Source organism: Rhagoletis pomonella, unplaced genomic scaffold (genome assembly GCF_013731165.1).
Source record: "Rhagoletis pomonella isolate Grant_MI unplaced genomic scaffold, Rhpom_1.0 Rhpom_scaffold_00007, whole genome shotgun sequence".
Lineage (NCBI taxonomy): Eukaryota > Metazoa > Arthropoda > Insecta > Diptera > Tephritidae > Rhagoletis > Rhagoletis pomonella.
In genome coordinates this window covers 35,077,743-35,097,228 of record NW_023458561.1, presented here as the reverse complement: position 1 = coordinate 35,097,228, position 19,486 = coordinate 35,077,743, and the positions used below count along the sequence as shown (strand labels likewise).

The window sequence follows — 19,486 nt, the reverse complement described above, 5'->3', positions numbered from 1 at the left end:
AATGGAAGATATGCCTTCTGCGGACACAAAGCCATAATCAGAGCAGATAGACGTACCACTGAAAGTCTGGAACGTGCCCCCCCCTCCACAATTAATGAAGTGGCTCTCGTAATGATTGTTTGAAATATAGAATCGCAATATGTTAATAAAATATAATAATTTTTGGGTGCCGGGTCTGCTGGTAAGAGCTAATTTCTTCAGAAGATATTGGAAGACAAAGTTCGGGTATATGCTGATTTCTGTTTAGAACACCTTAAATTTACATACATGTTTACTTATAGGCCGTGTACACGGTGCATCTGATTCGCGAATCCATTTGGATATGTTAGTGAAAATAAATATGACATAACTCGGAATGACTCAACTTTGTGTAGACGAGTGCGATACAACACGTACACAGATGACTCGCGAGTTAGACGCACCGTCTATGGCGCCCACAACGTTTCTGTCGTTAAATTTTCACTACATTTCAATCATATTCTATTTGTTACTAGAAATTCTCAGTCATGGAAATTCTTCTGACACCAACTTATGTATTTATTTATTAAAAAATTACTACTTCTTAATTTTCAATGTGTCTAACAAAATCTAAAGATAGTGATACAAGCATCGATGGCAGTCTTTCTAGCCAAGTCAGTGAAGCTTTTCTCGAGAAGTATAGATTTAGAAGAGATTCGGGCTCCAAAATAGCATCGGAACCGAACTTTCTCATTATCGGCGCTGGCGCTGCTGGCCTTGCGTGCGCTGTGTCACTGCTTAAAAAAGGCTTCCGGTATGTGACTATCATCGAGGCGGAGAATCGAATCGGTGGACGTATTTTTACAAAGTCATTTGGCCACAATACCATCGATTTAGGCGCACAATGGTGCCATGGTGAAAAGGGTAATATTGTTTACCAAACAGTCAGTGGTAAAGTAGCGCTGGGCTCTTCGACTCACATCTACACAAAGTTCGATTGCATTCGCTCGGATGGTGAGTTATTGCCAAATGATGTCGTTCAAAAGCTTAAAACTTTGCTGATACAAATCTTTGCCAAGCGCCATCAAGAGCTGCCTTCATTTAAAGATACATTTGGCGAGTATTTAAGCAAGAATTTCTATGAAATGATAACGAGTAAAGAATACGAAGACATCAGTCGCGCCGTTGCACGAGAATTCTTTGAGAATTTCATAAAAATCGAGCGGTCTGAGACAGCTGCAGGAGTTGAGGAAATGTCCGCGCAGGGTTTTGAAAGTTACATTCCATGTGATGGTGATTATTTATTGCATTTCGATAATGGATTTCTAGAGTATCTACGTATTCTTTTGGAAGCTGATGAATTTGGTAACGATTTGGGGCTGCTAGAGGATAAAATTATTTTCGGCATACGCGTGAAAGAGGTCACATGGAACCGTGCCGATTTCAAAGCGCAGGTTACTTGTGAGAACACCTCAGCTGTATTTCTGGTAGACCATGTCATAGTGACAGTCTCACTGGGCGTACTAAAACGAAATGCAGCGCAATTGTTCAACCCAGAGTTGCCGATATCTAAACAGCGTGCAATCGAAGGCATAGGCTATGGCAGCATTATGAAATTATATCTGGAGTTTCCATCGCCATTCTGGAACAGTAAATGGATGGGCTTAGCCATGCTTTGGCGTGAAGAAGATCTTTTGGAGTTGCGCGAAAGCGCACGCGCCTGGCTGGAAAATATCTATGGCTTTTATAGGGTTGCAAATCAACCCTGCGTAATAGTTGGCTGGCTAGTTGGCTCCCAAATTCCTCAGGTAGAAACAATGCCAGATATCGAGGTTAAGGAAGGATGTATGTACTTGTTGAGGCGTTTCTTGCCGCAATGCAATATACCGGATCCAATAGATTTTATCAAATCTGTTTGGGATACTAATCCAAATTTTTATGGCACAAGCTCGTTTCGTTCACTGAAGACAGAAGAGCTGGGCACAGGTGCAGTTGAGTTAGCGCAACCCATAACCGTACTCGCCGAAGCGCCTAACTTTCTCGTTGAAACGCATCTGCAAGGAGGTCTGGCCGTTAAGCCGGTAATACTGTTTGCTGGCGAAGCTACACATGAAACTCATTTCGGTACGGTGCATGGTGCGGCAGAGAGTGGTATACGAGAGGCTAAACGTCTAGAAGGTTACTACACAGTAGATCTGTAGAGAAAATTGTGCAAATTTAAATGTATACGAAAACTCAAATATATTTTGCAAAAATAACAAACTATCTACACAAACTCAAAGCTGTTGCTTAATTATTTAACAAATTTATAGAAGATACCACACAATTTGCATAAACTTTTTAAATTCTACTCCCTAATGACTTGCGGCTCAAAGTCGAGTTGTGCAGCACGCGCGAAGGACTCCGCATATAACGGTAGACGCTGTGTCATGGGGAAATTCCAAAAATCTTTCACCTGTCTGCACAGATTCAGGTCTATTTCGGTGATGAGCAGACCATCCCTATTGCGTGATAAGCCCGGCGTGCGTGCGCCATTCGGTGCCGTCACGTAAGATGAACCGTAAAAGGGTCCGAATACTTTGTGCGCTTTCTGGCCGTCGCCTGATGTATACTCGTTGGGAAATTCCTCGCTGCCGACACGATTTATTGCAACTGTGAAGTAGCTATTTGCAATTGCTGCATTGCGCGCTTCAATACCCCAAAGCGGCTCGCTGAGTGCGCCCACTGTAGCCGAAGGATTGAATACGATTTCGGCACCATTCAAGCCGAACATCAACCAGTTTTGTGGATGGTGACGGCCGTAGCAGATATTTATTGCTATTTTGCCAAAGTCTGTTTCGAAAACGGGATGGCCAGTGTTGCCTTCCATGTAGTAGGTGGACTCGTTGAAGTCGCCGACGCGTGGAATGTGATTCTTACGATGTTTTCCAAGATAGCGGCCCCGATTTGAGATCACCACCGATGTGTTCCAGATGGTGTCGCCATGTGTTGTATCGCGTTCCAGTATCGATGAAATAATAACCATATTGTAGGCTTTGGCCAGCTCTTGTAGCATTTGTGTTGTTGGACCCTTTTCAGCCTCTTCGGCAAATTCACACCAGGGAAATTTTTCGCGCGTGCAGAATGCAAAGGGCATTGCTAGTGGAAAGGAAAAAAATAAGAATCAAGAGCAGATTGTATATAAAAAATGTTTAGATTATAGCTTTGAACTCACTCCATGCTTCCTGCATGCAAATAATATTAACGTCTGCCTTGGCAGCTGCCTTGATTATGATGCGTATTTTGTTCCAAATGGCTTCGCGCTGTTTGTCCACCGGAGCAGTGGTGGGTAGTACAATGGAGTTTTGTATAGCTCCCACGCGCACTATGCGTGGTTTGCGTATTTGCTCTTTCTGCGCAGATAGACGATATCCTTTTATCTCAAAATCATGATCGGAAGCTAGGGAAACGGAAGCTTCAGGTAGTTCTAGCACATCGCTGTAAATGATGAAGAAATGTTAGGCGTTTTTGTGCATTCCTAAAAAAGGTAGCCAAAGCTTATATATGTACTTTTGAGCAATTTGTGTTGACGAAATTTGTAAAAAAAAAAATTTTGAAAGATCGTTCCTTGACTTGAGAAAATTTATCTTGTAGAAAAAGCGGTCTCAGCAAACACAACATTTATACATAACATTAAAGTGGTCCAAAAATGTATATAAAAAAAATAAGGTTGCATTTTTAATGCCGCCAGCCCCTAGGATTGTTCTATACCAAAAAAATTATACCCCTATTTTTTTATTTTGAAAAAAAAAAAAAAAAATTAGGGTGTGCTCAAAGCGCTCAAAGTTTTCAATGTATTTTATATGGGGAAAAAACAACTTTTCGTAAAAATAGTGTAGAATTCTTGAAAATCAATATTTTTCGATCGGAAAACTTTGCTTATCTTCAGAAGATTCCCGGTTATAATATCCAATTGTTCCTTTAACAATTTTTTCATGGTGACTATATTTTATGGGTCCTTGAAAACCAATAAAAAATCTTTAATTATAAAAAATGGTTAAATAAACAATTGGATATCAATATTTGAAGTCTCCTGAAGAGAACCAAAGTTTAACGATTGAAAAATATTGATTTTCAAGAGTTTTATGCCATTTTTACGAAAATTTGTTTTTTCCCCATATAAAATATATGGAAAACTTTGAGCGCTGTGAGCACTCCCTACATATTTTTTGATTTCAAAATAAAAAATAGGGGTATATTTATTTTCGGTTCAGAACAATCCTAGGGGGTGGCGGCATTAAAATTCCGACTTTATTATTTTGGACCACTCTAATATACATACATACATATTTTTTTTTTACCATTTAACAACTTTATTTAGAAAATCCTCTGCCAAGTTTTACCCTCTTATAAGGAAAAATCATAATTAGTTTAGAGAATTTCTTTTTTTTATGTAGATTTTTACTAACAACTTTTTTACTGAAAACCACTGCGGAAAACAGTTCTAAGAGGGCCAGGACGTGAGTGAAAAACGGAGCCGGTTTGAAGTCAAGCGGAGTAGAGGAGTAGATTTTAAAATTTTTCAAAAAACGAAGTAAGTCTACACCGTCCGGAGTAAAGTCGGTAACAGCAACAAACAAGCTCCTATTACGCCTTCCAACATCACATGGAAGAATTCGCTTGGTCCCGAATGGTTTCGAGTAGCCGTCCCTAATTTGGACAGAACTATAATTTGAGGAGAAGCTCGGCCAAACGCTTAAACAAATGTAAGCGCCAAATATATATTTTTATGCACTACATGGGTATATGTATGTAGTACATATTGTGAGTTGGTAAATGCATACAGTGACTCAAACAAGTGACCAGGTGTTATTTTTTTTATATTCACAATGTTTTTCAAGTAAAATTTTTTTTTGGTGATTTTTCTAAAAAAAAACTTGTGTCCGTATCAGTCAAAGTTTCAAATTTTACACCAAACTTAAAGCGCGTTTCCACGACGCCCAAATTGCGAAATTTCGAGACTAATTTCAATTTGGCCATAAAAAAAACGGTCACCTAAAATTCCGTATGTATCTCAACTTCAGCGAAATTGAGACGAAATTGCCCCAACTTCGCGAATACAACTCTGAAAATTGCTTATTGTGAATTAGTATTGAGCTAAAGAAGAAAAGCAAACGTCAAACGTGGCGTTGATTTTTTGAATTTTTTTGCGAGCGGTTAAACATCTCCGCGTTTTTTTAGCCGGTTGAAACTTGCACTTCATTTGATTGCATGCAAAGCTGTATACTTGGGATGTGCGAGTAATCGATTAAATAATTTTTAACTAATAATAATCCTGGTTATTAAAAAAAATGCGTTTAATCAGATTTTGATTAATCAGATGCTGAGTAATTACTCTTTACTAATGAAAGATTAATTGAAATCTGAGTATATTTGTTCATTTCTTTCAAGTTTGCTTTCAAAGAAATTAGGATTTTTTAATAATAAATTACAATGTTTTTGTGTTGATTTTTCCGACAGGGTGGTAAGATGATTTATTTTGGAACAAATTTCCGTCATCCTTTGTCAAGTTTGATGTGACAATGCCGAAACCGATTTGTCTGCAAACCAAACTTGACAAGGGATGACGGAAATTCGTTCCAAAATAAATTACAATATTTTTCTTATTAACAAAAATATAATGCCAAATGAAATGAAAAAATACATATGTACATAAAACGAAAAAACAATATACCAGAAATTATGTAGGTTTCCGATTAATCAGGTGTGAAATAATCAGTTTTCTGAATAACAAAATTATTAAGATTCTCCTTAATCAAAATGTAAATTATTGAGAAACTAATCACTTTGATCAATCAAAAGTCTAAGCGATAGAAGTCATAGCTGCTATTTCGGAGATCACCACATCTCCACATCAGACGTCTTTCTCTAGACTTTTATGGTTTTGGTTAAGCTTGGGCAATTTTTTTTATAGAAAAGAAAAACGAAAAAAACTTATCCTGAAAACAACTTGTTTGAGGGACTGTATGTATGTACATTCGACCGCACGCACCACCTTAAGAGCAAACAAATAAGTTCGCCGTACATCGCTGCGTCTAGGGTATTTTTGTAAAGAAATTTCGAAATCTTATAGCGTTTTCTTTTCTCGAAATAATGTTGCATTTATTCTGCCCTGCGCCAGGGCTGTCAAGCTTTCGTGTTCCTTTCTCAGTATCTTCACATGCATATTGCGTTCTCTTTCTTTAAAATGTTGCACCCTGATAATGTTGCCATATAAGAAGGTGACATTTTTTTCGAGAAAAGAAAACGCCATTATTTTCTTTTTGCCGAACCTAAGAGTCACATTTTTAAATTTTTCTGGTGGCAGCTATGTTCGGCAAAAAAAGGTCTGAATAGTTATAATAAAATAATCACAAAACTTTAACAAACGATTCAAGATTTTTGGTAAGCTTTACGTGCTGACTTTGGAACATAAAAATTGTCGATGTAAGGCAACAAAATAATAATAATTTGTGTAGGGCGAAATCTTTTTCTAGTATGGTCTAATGTACATATATACATAAATGGATGTACATATGTATGCCGCAGATTATCTGAGAACATTTTTCTCAGTTAGTCCAGTATATACAGATGTTCATATGTAGCTATATACATATGTATACGTAAACAAATATGTATGTATGTAAGTATATCACTTTTATTATTTCAACTACTCAGTTCATACATACATACATATTCATAATAAGTTTGTTTAATTAGTATGTATCAAAATGAAAACCAAATAGCGGGATAAAGTTTAAATTTATAGCATTTAAATGCAGTCTCTGCTGATAACGCGATAATTGTACAATTTACGCAGATACAATTTATCAAATTCACTATTATACAACAAATATTTTTACAATCTCCGCTGTTTCGTTAAATTAAGTATAAGAAAATATATGTACATTCTTTTGTATATACATTCATATACATATGTATATAACTAGGACAACCTTTGCATTAACAATTTGCTCGACTCACTCTTCTGGAACGCCATACAAAATACGCTTCACCTCTTTCAGTTCGTTTGGTGGTATGTGCTTCTCCAGACACTCTTCCAAACTTGTTAAATCGAGTGCAGACATGTTTGATTATTGTTGGCTATTACATTAAATTGTCTATAATAAATTTAGCGATAAATTGTTTAATAGGCTATTTCTATTTTCTCAAACTCAACCAACCAACACCGTTGCTGGCTGATCAACAAATGATGAGTTCTAAAGAGAGTTTTCACTTGGGTGGTGGCCAGTGCACGGCCTCAACCACTTTATTGGTAGATCTACTAACGTTTTAGCTATATTATATTTTCATCCATTTTAACCAAAAAAGTCTAAAAATCTACATGCCAATCTTTTCCATATTTTATCATCGGACACACCTTAAATAAAAAAGGAAAAGTTAACTCTGCGCATAACCAATTTAAAAGTGAAATTGCATCCGTATCAGCTGTTTATGTAAATATCTTTCGTTTGCAATAAGTTTGTGTGGGAGGCTGTCAAACGAATAGGTTCCAAACTTTAACCATTTCAAATCTAATTTGAATGAAAAAATTTGTAGCGGTGCGTAATTGTCTGAGCCTCCTTTAAATTTTTACGGAGCCCGTTATCGAATAAAATTCGATTCGAAATTTTAAAATTTCGGTACTGAGTTTGCTTTTTCGGTTCAGGTTGTATTGGAGAGAAAACTGCTGTAATTTTATTTCATTCGATTCGAATCAAGGGAAATTCATATAAGGCGGTGGTAACAGAGCAGCTGCTTTCAATGCGAATTGTGCTGGTTGTCAAAATGACGTGTTTGTTGTACGATTTTTGTGTTCTGTCCTGCCTTGTTTCGAATCGAGTTTCATTCGATCACGGATGCGGTGATTCGGGTACAGTTTTATGTATACAGTGGTTTTTTGTTGAATATTTTATGGACTTGAAACATATTTTTTGTTGTTTTATATAAAAATACAATTTATCCCACGGTGAATTCATGAAAAGTGATAGCCGGAGTACTAAAATAAAAATTACACTTAAAAAATTTTAAGCACAATGCCAGTAAGAATTAAAAAAAATACATAATTTTGACATTAAGAATCACTTAGGCGAAAATCCAGCTGCTCTGGTAACACGGCCGTTTATGAATTCGCCATGTTTTATCCTATATGAATAAAAACTGTCTAATATTGTTTTTTTTTAAGCTACCAACTTCTACCATTTTCTGAGTGTAAAATCTACCACTATTCATTTTTTTTGCAGTCCGCGCACTGGTCGTTGCATGGAATCAGGGCTGCCAACTATCCGGAGCTATGAGGTGCCATATTGGGGATAAAAAAGACCCAAAAATAAAAAAGCAAGCATGCCAAGAAAGGTGCCTCTTTTTAAGCGAGAAAAAAACTATTTACTTCCTTTAAGGGAATCGATGCTAACAATTTTCTAGTATCTTTAAACTGACGGGGCATCGATGTTTTAAACATTGCTCACTTAACATTTAGAAAAGGACCGACCACCCGTCTGCAACAAATACATTGTCAATGATATCAGTCCTTCTATATTTGGGCCCCAGCGACATTACGCTGGTGGGGAATTTTATTTTACAAATTTAACAAATTGTAAAACATCGGAAAATATCCATGTATCGATGTTTTTCTGCCGATCTATTTTGTTATCGATGTTGCCGATGTTACTTCTCAAAATTTGCAACCCTATTTCCTTCCCAGTTAGCAATAAAAATAGAACCACAATCCTAAAACAAATGTGTAATGTCAAAACAAGTAATTTTTAGCAAAAAAAAAACCGACTTCAACTCTCGTATAAAAAAATATATATATATATATATATCTCATGATCTACTGATCGGATCTTAACCAGATTAGTATGGGACCACCTCTGAGACACTACCTTTCCGATGCTTTCGAAATCGGTTGACGTGGTCCAAAGTTATGCGGTAACATACATAAAAAAAAAAAAGATTCCGACGAACTGATAACCTCCTCCTTTTTTGGTTAATAAGATAAACGAGTTGTATAAATGTTAGAAACTAGAAAATTTTAGTTGACGAAAAATTAGTACAACGCGAAGGATTTAGCAAATATGTATGTATTGAAATATTACTATTTTTCAAAAGTGAAAAATGAAGAGCCATTTGAAATAAAATAGGGCCACAAATTGCACGGTTTGCGCCAAGTTGGCAGGCCTGATTGCGGTGCTAGCTAGCGTAGATGTCTTCTTATTTTTGTCTCAATGCTCTCTATTTATTTTTTGATACTTGCTGAGCTACATTCATACTTGTATACATAGGTGAGCGTTTATTGTTAAACGCTAGACAGAATTATCGCTATTGAAAGATCTCACGATATATATATATATATGTATGTACATTCTGGGATCAGTTAGTATATGGATTTAGATATGTATGATACAACACACATATATATATATATATACATAAGTATGTGAGTACGCATTTGAGTAAAGAAAAGATAAGAGAGCATTTTGTCCGCAATAGTTTATTGTTTGTTATCTCAAAGAAAAATATTCGTAACAACCAAAGAAATCTAAGATCAGGCGAAACTGAACTTTTTATACATATATATATGATATTTTAGTTAGTTTCACTTTACACCATTGTTACTATCGAAATTGAATAAATTTTTTTTTTATGAAAATTTCCAGTATTTGTTGAATAGCCTTATTAACAAAGCATTGCATTTTAATGGAAATTAGAGCGTTAGTTGCGTTTTTTATTACTTTAATAACAAATAATTAGTTTTGTACTAAAACTCCATACATTCATACAAACTGCTTGTTTGCTTAGAGTAAACATTTATGAAGTGGGCCACCATTTTTTTGAAGGTCGAGCTTTTTTTTGTGCAAGTATCTGTTCATGCTTCTCAACGATAAAAGAAAAATACAATTCACAATTTTTTTTCGAAATTCGAATTATTTTGGGAGTTATAGCTAACAGCTTTTTTTGTTGTTGTATAGAAAATAATGAAATGAGTATCGCAAGCGCGCAAGTGAGTCTCACTATCAATCGATACTGGTTGAAAAACTCATGCGAGATAAATATCTACGGCAAATGTTTTCCATACAAAATACACTTGGGCATCAAAAGCGAGAATAACTTTCGTCTAGATGCATTCCGGCAACATTTTTTTCTGCAAATAATTGTTATTAGAACGTACAGCAGTATTAGTCATTGAGATGTCAATAATATTTAAAAAAATTGTAATAACTTTTACAAAAAAATTGTATGACCAAATAAAAAATAAAAATGAGAAGAAAACATCATCATTCTTAACTGTTTAAAAAACGAGCAGAATCGATATAACCAAGCGCAATAAAACAAATACAATCTAAACAATTTCGAAAGAAGCTGAAGGCTATTATACCTTCCAAAATAATTCGAATTTCGAAAAATTGTGAAACTTGTATTTTTCTTTTTTCGTTGTTAAGCATAAACAGATAATTGCACAAAAAAAGTTCAACCTTCGAAAAAAATGGTGGCCCACTTCACAAATTTGACTCAAAAGTATTTGTTATGTAGCTCATTATGTAAAAAAAATTAAATATAATAAATTTTCAAATTTGTACAAAAATTAGAAATAACAAAAAAAAAATAAAATCGAAAATGTCTAATTTTTTAATTCGAATTTTTTGGTGTAACAGGGTGCAAGTGTGAAGTTGCTAAAAATCCTGTCGTTAGGCAATTCTTACCTAAATTATCCGCGCATCCACGTCCTTTATATCTATGTAGAAGTTGAATATTTCAGCTTGTGGGACAGTTCGTATGCGGACAGTTTTATAACAGAAGTTTGTAGCCTAGGCTCTAGTATCCATCGTCGGTCCCTACGAAGAGTAGCACAATTCATTATTCGCGTCGAAGAGTAGCACATTTCAGACTTTTCTTGGACCAAGTTGGAAGAAAATAATTTTTATTTGCGATTTGATTCGTCTTGTCAACTTTTTAACTGCTCGTGACAGAGATATGAATATAAGTTTCTCTTTAATAACACCAGATCGTCATCTTTATCTAAATCTTATGGTGATTCCTTTCTCTTTTCGTGTTCGATTCTAAATTAAATGCAAAGGGTGAGAAAATGTTATGTTCGTTTCTTAAAATGTCACACTCTTGTGAGGCATAAAAGGTACATTCTCTGGCCCTTTGAAGCTTTGTCTGGGGAGATGGTTGCCCTGAAAATCAGATGGTTGCTCAAAACGACAGTATTATGAAATGCGTGAGATGCAAAAGGACAAGAAGGCAAAACCATGCATTTTACAGGGTTGATTGTAACATCAAACACAATTTGCACCGGGCAAGGGCAACCTTTTTTGAAGGAAACAAAATCACCATAACTAAACATGCACTCAGAAAATGGTCAGCTGAATATAAATATATCTCTCAACCCATGATTTGGTGACTATAATCAAATAATGTAACTGTAACCAAATCATGTGTCGGGAGAAACATATTTAGTTGACGTAACTAAACTCTTTCTTTGGTGTACATTGGTCTGCTAGTTATGGACTTGCTATTAATCCTGTTCAGACGGAGCACGCGCTATTCACCAGGGGGAATAAATAAAGTGCTCTCTGCCAGAGTCTAGGGCGTTATACTGGGAAGGAAGCTATAGCGGAAGTGCAGTTTGTATTTTGTGTGAAAAACGAATGTATTATGAATTTTCCAAATTATTTAAGTACCATTATCGGGCGGGGGTGTGGGCGGGGTCGAATAAAAAAGTTAACAAAACCCAAAATTCTACTTTAATCTAAATAATATATGAGCAAGTTATAGTCCGATTTTAAAAATTTGCAGCCGTTTGGTATGTTGTACCAATGCTAACAACTGTGCCAAGTTTGGAAGAAATTGATGCAGCGGTTACCAAGATATACACATGTAACCATAAGTGGGCGTGGCTACGCCCATTTTCCAAAAAATTATAATATTCTTATTTAACATCTAAAAATAAATTTTCAGTGAATATGCTTCAGTAGTTACTAAAATATCGCAGTTTTCGTATTTCTGAAAACTACCGTTATATGGGAAGTAGGCGTGGTTATCGTCCGATTTCGATTGGGTAAAGGGGAATCTACATACATGACATCTCAATTTTTGCTCGAGTTATCGTGTACACGGATGGGCGGACGGACGGGCGGACGGACAGACAGGCAGACAGACATGCCTTAATCGACTTCTCTTTTCATTCTGAGCATTTTTGTATACATTTGTCTGTATCTATCTCGATTCGTTTTGGATGTTACAAACAACCGTTATGTGAACAAAGTTATAGTACCCTTGTGCACAAGTGCGCTCGGGTATAAAATACATTTTATTGATAAAAAAAAAAAACGATTTTGGACGTACTTGCAAATCGGTACAGTTCACGTAAATCTTAATAAATTTGCGAAATGTTACTCCAGAAGTTTTTTAATTACAATACAATTTATAATTCCGGCGGAACACCGTCGACTTTTTTGATGTGGCATCCTAATGTAGATACAAATTTAACAATGCATTGAAATGTTTCTTCAATTCTATTCAAGTTTTGTGTTTTTTTTTGTATTTTATTAATTATTTTTATTTCAACATTTTCGTATTGATAACATTTAATTACAATAAAATGTAAGAATATGCATTTTGAATTTTAAGTACAATACATAATTACAGTATTTATATTCATTCAATTTTATTTTATATATTATAAATATATATTTTTAGTTTTTTATTTCCTTGGACAATTCTGTTATATTAAAAATTAAATTATTTATTTATTCAATTACATTTATTTGCTTAATATTTTTAGGTAATACATACACAAATTTTTGAATTTTCAAATTTTTCATTATTGTTTTCTTTTCATTGTTATCGCTTGCATGCAAAAGGTACTTTTTATGTTATTGAATAAACAAGAAAAGAAATATCATGGTGAAATTATAAACAGCTGAAGTAATATAAAACAGCTTCCCCGCTTTATTTTCTTGACATTCGGCTATCTTACAAAGATTTTTAAAAGTAAATTTTCAAATACGATAGTGTCAAATTTTTCTTCTCGCTCTAATTACACACCTGGTATAATTTCACCATGAAGAAATATGTTAATTTTTTTCATGTTTTAAGTGTTTTTAATAATAAAAAAATTAACAAATGGAAAAACGAAAAGCGTGGTTTTTAGAAAATATTCAAATTTTAAAAGAAAATAATTTTTTCTTATACATTGCACTGTTAGTTCATTTCAATATTAAAAATCGATAGCGGCAGTTAAAAATTATAGCTAAATATTTCAACAGTTAACAGAATAAAGCTAATACATACATTTTTTATACATATAATAAGTGGAAAGATTTAGGTTTAGCAAAATGTTAAATTAGCACGTCATTTAAGAAATGTGATATTTCTAGACAATGGCAAAAGTGCTTAAATTTATAAATTAACTTTTAAAAATTTATATATTTTAGCGTCAAATAAATTCCCATTTTTACATAAATTCTATAAATTTTATTTTAAATTCCCACTTTCTTCTTTGCAGATTTAGAATTTTTTTTGTAACTACATCGACGAAAAATTCAGCGAAAATCCTCAAAATCGGTAGTATATTTTGTATGAAGTTTGTGTAATGATTTTGTATCTGGCAATATTGTTCTTCTTCGGTTTGTTAGAAGTTGCAAAATTCTATGCAGTTGGCAAGTTTGTTTCTAAGGATGTAGTTGTTTTTTTTTTATTGAGTTTATATGTATTTCTGTTTCTTTTGTTATCGTAAAAAAAATGAGTTCGGGTATTTTATTAACTGTCAAGGAGAACTCTTTACTACAAAATATTGTACATCAGCAATTTCATATTGGAATATACATATTTATATAAGTATTGTATGCAAGTATGTACATAAGTTTTTCATATATGTATTCATGTGCATATGTGGTATGCAATAAGTAGTTAACAGCTACTTTTCTTTCTTTAACAAGTTATCAGTTTTAAATCTCACTACCCAAACTCGAAAACCAACAACTTTCACTTATTTTTCGCTTACTCCTAAATTCGAAAACAAAAATCTTTAACAATAAATTTTTTGGTGTTTACATTGTCAAATTCATTACTTATCTTCACTTTTTCTTTATTTAGAGCGTGTGTGAATCGGTAACAAAAGGTGTGTATAGTAACTTTTCCAGTAAATAATTGCAGCGAGAGCGTAAAATCAAAATATAGCGTAAAATTGTGAAGAAGAGAAAACCAGCAGAAAAGTCATTGAACACAAAACTGGTAAAAACTTGCAAGTAAACAGTTGTTGCACTCTTTGCTATACATACATACAAGCACTTACACAGTCCTGTACATCATCCATATTCTGATTTCCAGTCATTTTAATTTTGCTTACTTGTAACCAAGTCAACAAATGGCGGATTTTGACATTTCTTCTTGTACTTCTTCTGCTAGCTAATTTCTGCTAGTAAAAATTTCACTAGCAAAAATTTTCAGCTCTCCCGTGTTATTACGCTCTCGATTCAGTGCTCTCTTGCAAATTTTTTGGGTTATTATATACTTTTCCAGTAAAAATTTGCAGGTTCCAGTACAAATTGGTACTGACTTTTTGTTACTATACACACCTAAGGTCCGCGGCGAGTAAATTTTTGACAACTATGTGGTGAATAAAATTTCAGTAGTTTATGAGGCTAGTGTATTTTTAACAAATGCATAGAAAATTTTGACAATCGCAAAGATTGTTGATGCGTGTAATTTTTCGTTAAATAAAAGCTTAAATTGATGAATTCCAATCAACAATGGTAGCTGTTTTCTTAAAATATTAATTTCATTTCAATTTGTAATATTTTATGCCGCATAAATCTGCGGTTATCAAAAATTTACTGCTGTCGAAAAAGATTTCATTTCACAGAGCAGATTGGCAAAACTGTCTCACCATAGTAAAAATTTTATTCAGCACCTTTCCGCATAGAACTTTGTTACCGATTCACATACGCCCTTACTTAGTTTTAAAAATAAGTTTTGTTTGGTTTGTAAGTTTGTATTTATGAATGAGTGTTTCTAAGTAGCTACATATGTATGTACTCCTTTTGTTTTTACTAGTTTTTGGCATTTTTAACATTATTATTTTTTTTTTTATTCATCAGCAGTGTTTGTCTTTTTTCTGGTTGTTTCGCGCTTTGTTGCACAGCCAGTCAGCCATTTTATTGTACCCACGCAGCGGGTGCCCACAGTGGCTCATTCTCTATGCGTTGCACTGTGTTCATTAGCTGTTCGAAGGCCGTCAATAGTTCGCCATTCACGATGACTTCATCGAAAAAGTGGCCGTAGAGGAAATCAATGCGTTCAGCTGATTTGATCATGTCGTTGAATTCTTCGTCCTAAATTATAAAAATAAAACGATTTGACTTGCATTTCAACTAAATAAAAAAGCACATACAAAATATAAATAGGAGTTTCACTGAAAAATAATGTTTATTATTAATTCAATTAAAATCTGTTTACCGCTGAAGATAGAAGATAGGATGCATTTTTTCTAAAATAGCTTAAAAGCTAGGCGTTATGCGAATACAAGCCGTATGTTTCAAGCTCATTTATACATAAAGGGACATACATATCGTATCTTTGATATAGAAACGTCCTTCTGACATTTTTGTTTCTTTGGAGAGTAGTTATTAATTCTTATAAAAACTAAAGGCCTTAAGATGAGACTATTGTCACTACGCTGTTTTAAGTAAGGACGAGAAACTAAGGATTTGATATAGCAGTTGAATCTCAATTCGATTAACGACTTTTGTTAGGAGTCCTTTAGCATTCAGAAAGTAGTAAAGTAGTAAAGTATCAAAGCTGCTTCAATAAACTGGACCCGCGCAGAGAGGTGTATGGTAGTGTCAAATCTTCTCTAGAGGCATAAACATTTTCTCTGGCAACGGTATTCGCTCTCAGCGGTACGTGCATGGCCTATATATGTAGTAAAAACTGTCAGAGGTAAGTTTCAAAGTATCTTCTGTCAGAGGACTAAATTGAGCGAAGTAATGTTGCACCATAGAGTACAGAAAACTGCCTTCAGACTACATACTGTTCATTGTAGTCCAAGTATAAGACTTCAAAATCAACCGAGAGGAAATATCTGAGTTCTCAAATTTGAAAGACTCTAGCAAGAACTTTTTGTGAGAATTGAGTCTCAAAAACTACTATATATGGATGTATCTGATAACCACCAAATCGGAATGAAACGATACGAGTAAATACAAGTACATACTCGATACTTTTCCTTCAATACCAAGTAATTTTGGTATCGATGTTTTTGAACCAAGTAATGAGTAGGTATTGAAAAAAAAAGTTTATATCGAAACCCGATACTAAGGTTAATTGGCTTCCCCCCTGTTATTTGTAGTATGAATGGCGAATTTAATAAGCGATTGCTTGGGGACAGAAGTTTAATAACGGCACCCGCGTCTTGAAATTTCATTTTGAGAGTAAAATTTCTAAATTTACATATGGAAAGAAAACAGCTGTCATTCATTTAATTTCAATCGAAACGAGTAACCTTTCGATCATGGTTGCGGCGATTCGGGCCCTGATTATTCTTTCATGACTGCATTGTGCCTGCTTACCGTAAAACCTCGAGCATTGCTCTCATCAAACGTCGACTTGGCTCTCGCCTCAGTGCGTGTCTTCTTCAAGACATCGAATTCCGGAGGTTTTATATGGATAATGAAGGGCTTCGTTTGTACGGTGCGTAATGCCTTGATAGCTTGATAGTGTGGACTCAGCACACAGACACAGCCGGCATTCACAATCGACTTCACACTTTCACCAGAGGTGCCATATAAGTGACCCTTATATTCGCCATGCTCGATAAATTTGCCCGCAGCTATATCCGCTTCCATCTTTTCGCGAGCCACAAATATATATTCGCGACCAGCTACCTCGCCGGTACGTATCGGACGTGTAGTATCTGAAAAAAAAAAAACAAACGGATGGATTAGGGAATATCAGTATTTAATGGCTTGCTGGCAAATTATAATTACATGGCACTGGGCTGCGAAACTTTTCCGGATCACGCGCCACTAAGCGACGCCTCAGCTCGTTGCGACCCACGCCTGGTGCGCCGATCAACACTACAGGACGGTAAACGCCCGGACGTGGATATAATTTGGATACCTCTTCATATGTGGCGATCATTTCACGATCAAAGTCATCGTTTTCTGTCAAATCGTACATAATCTTTTTAGTTTTAGGCTGGCGACATGAGGTGGTACTACTGCTAGTATGCAATATGGGTGTACCGGGCGGGGTGGTGCATATGGAAGCGCAAGAGCCCTCTGATGCAAAGTTATTTGAAGTTGATGCGTTAGTTTTGGTATTCAATTTTTTATTTTATTTTATTGAAATTCAGAAGCCAAATCAATGGTGAGTGATGATGCAGGCGTTGATGATGAGGGAAAATGGCGGTAGGTGAAATGCGGATACACACGCACACATAGACATGCAAAGCAAACATAGTTATAATTTTTTTTGAACATTTAGTAAAAATTTGCTTTAAAATGAATAAATCCATGAAATGCAGTTTAATTAATTAGTTTATGTGTATGTAAATTAGGGTGAATCCCCGTCGAAATTTTCAAAATTTTCAACAAATTTTAAGAGGTTGCTGCATAGGCATGAAACATTTTAAATCGTTTTTAATATCGCAAAAATTCGACAAAATTTTTACTTGAAATCTAATAAATTTTATATATTGATCATTGAAGCTTATTCATATAAATTCATAAACTAGCTGCATTGTAGGTGGTCAAAGTCAAAACTTTGTCGAATTTTTGCGGTCAGAAAATTAAATTTTTTCAAACCCTGGAGCAAGCCCTATTTTCACAATTTTTTACTTCCTTTTTACTTTTATTTTGTACGCAAAAAAAATGGTTGTCCTGTGATGTTGATATTTTTGAGGACCATCCTAATATACAATACAATAAAATCTTGATTTACAAACTCACTCTTTGAGTCGGCATCATTCGCCTCCAATTGTGAACGTTCATGCATAATACGCCGCTCTTGCAGCGCGCGACTGGGTATCAGACCAGCGCGGGCAGTGCGTTCAGACTCTTTGCGAGCTTGCCACCAATAAGCATCGTCCTGCAATAGAATCCATGTTGTTGAAAATTAAAACAATGCAATAACTTAATAATTAAAAGGCAATGTTGTCTAGGTAATTGACGATTTATGTTCATATGTTCACTAGGGTGGTCCAAAAATATATGCGGGGGAAATGTTTAAAATGTGCTCACACCCTAGGATTTTTTGCAAAATGGGAAAGAGAGTGCCCGTAGTTTTTTGTTAAAAAATATATGCATATGTATGTATTTATGATTGCCTCAAAGCCCATGAAGTTTTCCAAGTATTTTATATGAGGAAATAATACTTCTTCGTAGAAATGGTATAGAATAATTGAAAATCAATGGGCTTCAGCATAAAAAGAGAGCTTAAGCTCATACTCAATTTTTGCACTAATGGAATGAGCTCAAGCTCAAGAATTCGTACTGAAAATTTAGTCGGAGCTTAAGCTCACTTTTAATAAATGAGGTCTAATATTTTTCGATCGGACTACTCCAGTAATAACGCCCAATAGTTTATTTAGCCATTTTTAAATAATAATGACAAATATTAATTTTCCAGAATTGGGTACCATTTTTTCGAAGAAGTGTTTTTACATGGAAAACTTCATGGGCTTTGAGGCAGTTCTAAATATATATATTTTTTTTACAAGAAAATACAGGTATTCTATATATGGATTTACAAAATTCCTAGCGGGTGCGAGCTTAATATTTTAAATTTTTTTTTGACCACCCTAATGTACACACGATCACTCAAGTTTTACCTGCGATACAATATGCAAAATATCGCCACGTTGAAACGCCAGTCCGGCCTCCTTGCAAGGTATATAAGGATCCGTATCTGGATTGTAGTCAAAGTGCGCACGCACACGCACCTTAGACTCGCGCTGGCCACCCTTGCCATCTGACGGCACCAACTTGAAAGTGATCGTGCCTTCGGAATTTTGCTATGATTTGGCAGTGTAAAAAATAATTTATTAATTTTGTGCGAAAAAACAATAATCTTCACATTTTTGCACACCAAAATACTCAGCACATCCCCTGGTGTTTTGCCTTCCACATTAATGCCATTCACCTCGATCACCTCATCGCCAACGTGTATCAGTCCAGAACGATCGGCAGCACCGCCATGCATGATACGCGCAATAATTATTTTGCCAGTTTCTTCGTCCGTTTTGATTGTGGCGCCCTAAAATTTAATTTTGATGATAAATACAATACACAAATGTATTAGTATTTAACACTTTTCATTTTATATTTTAGTATTTTTAAAACGAATCTAGCGATGCACTGTGGTAAGAAAACAGTTAATTTGTGTAAATTTTCAAACTAAGATACACAAATTACGACAACGAAAATGGTGTTTCTTTGTTTTTGTTCTTCGGGTTTTCGTGTTGTTGTGAATAAGAACTGTTAAGATTTTTGGCATAAATTTT

General features: G+C 34.8%; 4 protein-coding genes across 13 annotated transcripts in view; 2 read left to right on the top strand and 2 right to left on the bottom strand.

Annotated features, from left to right (window-relative positions):
- The window catches only part of LOC118742690, a 208,132-nt gene that overhangs the window by 124,170 nt on the left and 64,476 nt on the right, over nucleotides 1–19,486 (top strand). The window lies entirely within an intron of this gene.
- On the top strand, nucleotides 573–2,187 carry LOC118742694 (spermine oxidase-like). The gene has a single exon (XM_036474959.1). It carries the CDS (start codon nucleotides 573–575, stop codon nucleotides 2,157–2,159), a length of 1,587 nt encoding a protein of 528 aa, XP_036330852.1. The 3' UTR covers nucleotides 2,160–2,187.
- LOC118742696 (beta-ureidopropionase) lies at nucleotides 2,236–7,212 on the bottom strand. Its single transcript, XM_036474961.1, has 3 exons — nucleotides 6,961–7,212; nucleotides 3,173–3,435; nucleotides 2,236–3,096 (listed from the first exon to the last, which is right to left on the bottom strand). The coding sequence occupies exons 1-3, from the start codon at nucleotides 7,062–7,064 to the stop codon at nucleotides 2,306–2,308; spliced, it is 1,158 nt and encodes a 385-aa protein (XP_036330854.1). The 5' UTR covers nucleotides 7,065–7,212; the 3' UTR covers nucleotides 2,236–2,305.
- The window catches only part of LOC118742692 (MAGUK p55 subfamily member 7), a 34,492-nt gene continuing 30,081 nt past the window's right edge, over nucleotides 15,076–19,486 (bottom strand). For 6 of the 7 annotated variants that reach the window (XM_036474955.1, XM_036474954.1, XM_036474956.1 and 3 more), the window contains 6 exons: nucleotides 19,072–19,239; nucleotides 18,815–18,997; nucleotides 17,934–18,072; nucleotides 16,971–17,264; nucleotides 16,554–16,897; nucleotides 15,076–15,317 (listed from right to left, as the gene is read on the bottom strand). In XM_036474955.1, the coding sequence (XP_036330848.1) occupies nucleotides 15,141–15,317; nucleotides 16,554–16,897; nucleotides 16,971–17,264; nucleotides 17,934–18,072; nucleotides 18,815–18,997; nucleotides 19,072–19,239 (1,305 nt within the window). In that variant the 3' untranslated portion in view covers nucleotides 15,076–15,140. The remainder of the gene's footprint in view (nucleotides 15,318–16,553; nucleotides 16,898–16,970; nucleotides 17,265–17,933; nucleotides 18,073–18,814; nucleotides 18,998–19,071; nucleotides 19,240–19,486) is intronic. The other variant, XM_036474958.1, reaches the window with a different exon arrangement.

Coding starts and splice junctions, on each gene's coding strand:
- LOC118742694 (XM_036474959.1), top strand. CDS start 573: ATGTGTCTAACAAAATCTAAAGATAGTGATACAAGCATCGATGGCAGT.
- LOC118742696 (XM_036474961.1), bottom strand. CDS start 7,064: ATGTCTGCACTCGATTTAACAAGTTTGGAAGAGTGTCTGGAGAAGCAC. Junction 3,436..6,960: donor TTGTATGGCGTTCCAGAAGA/GTGAGTCGAGCA, acceptor CATCATTTACAG/CGATGTGCTAGAACTACCTG. Junction 3,097..3,172: donor TTGCATGCAGGAAGCATGGA/GTGAGTTCAAAG, acceptor CCTTTCCACTAG/CAATGCCCTTTGCATTCTGC.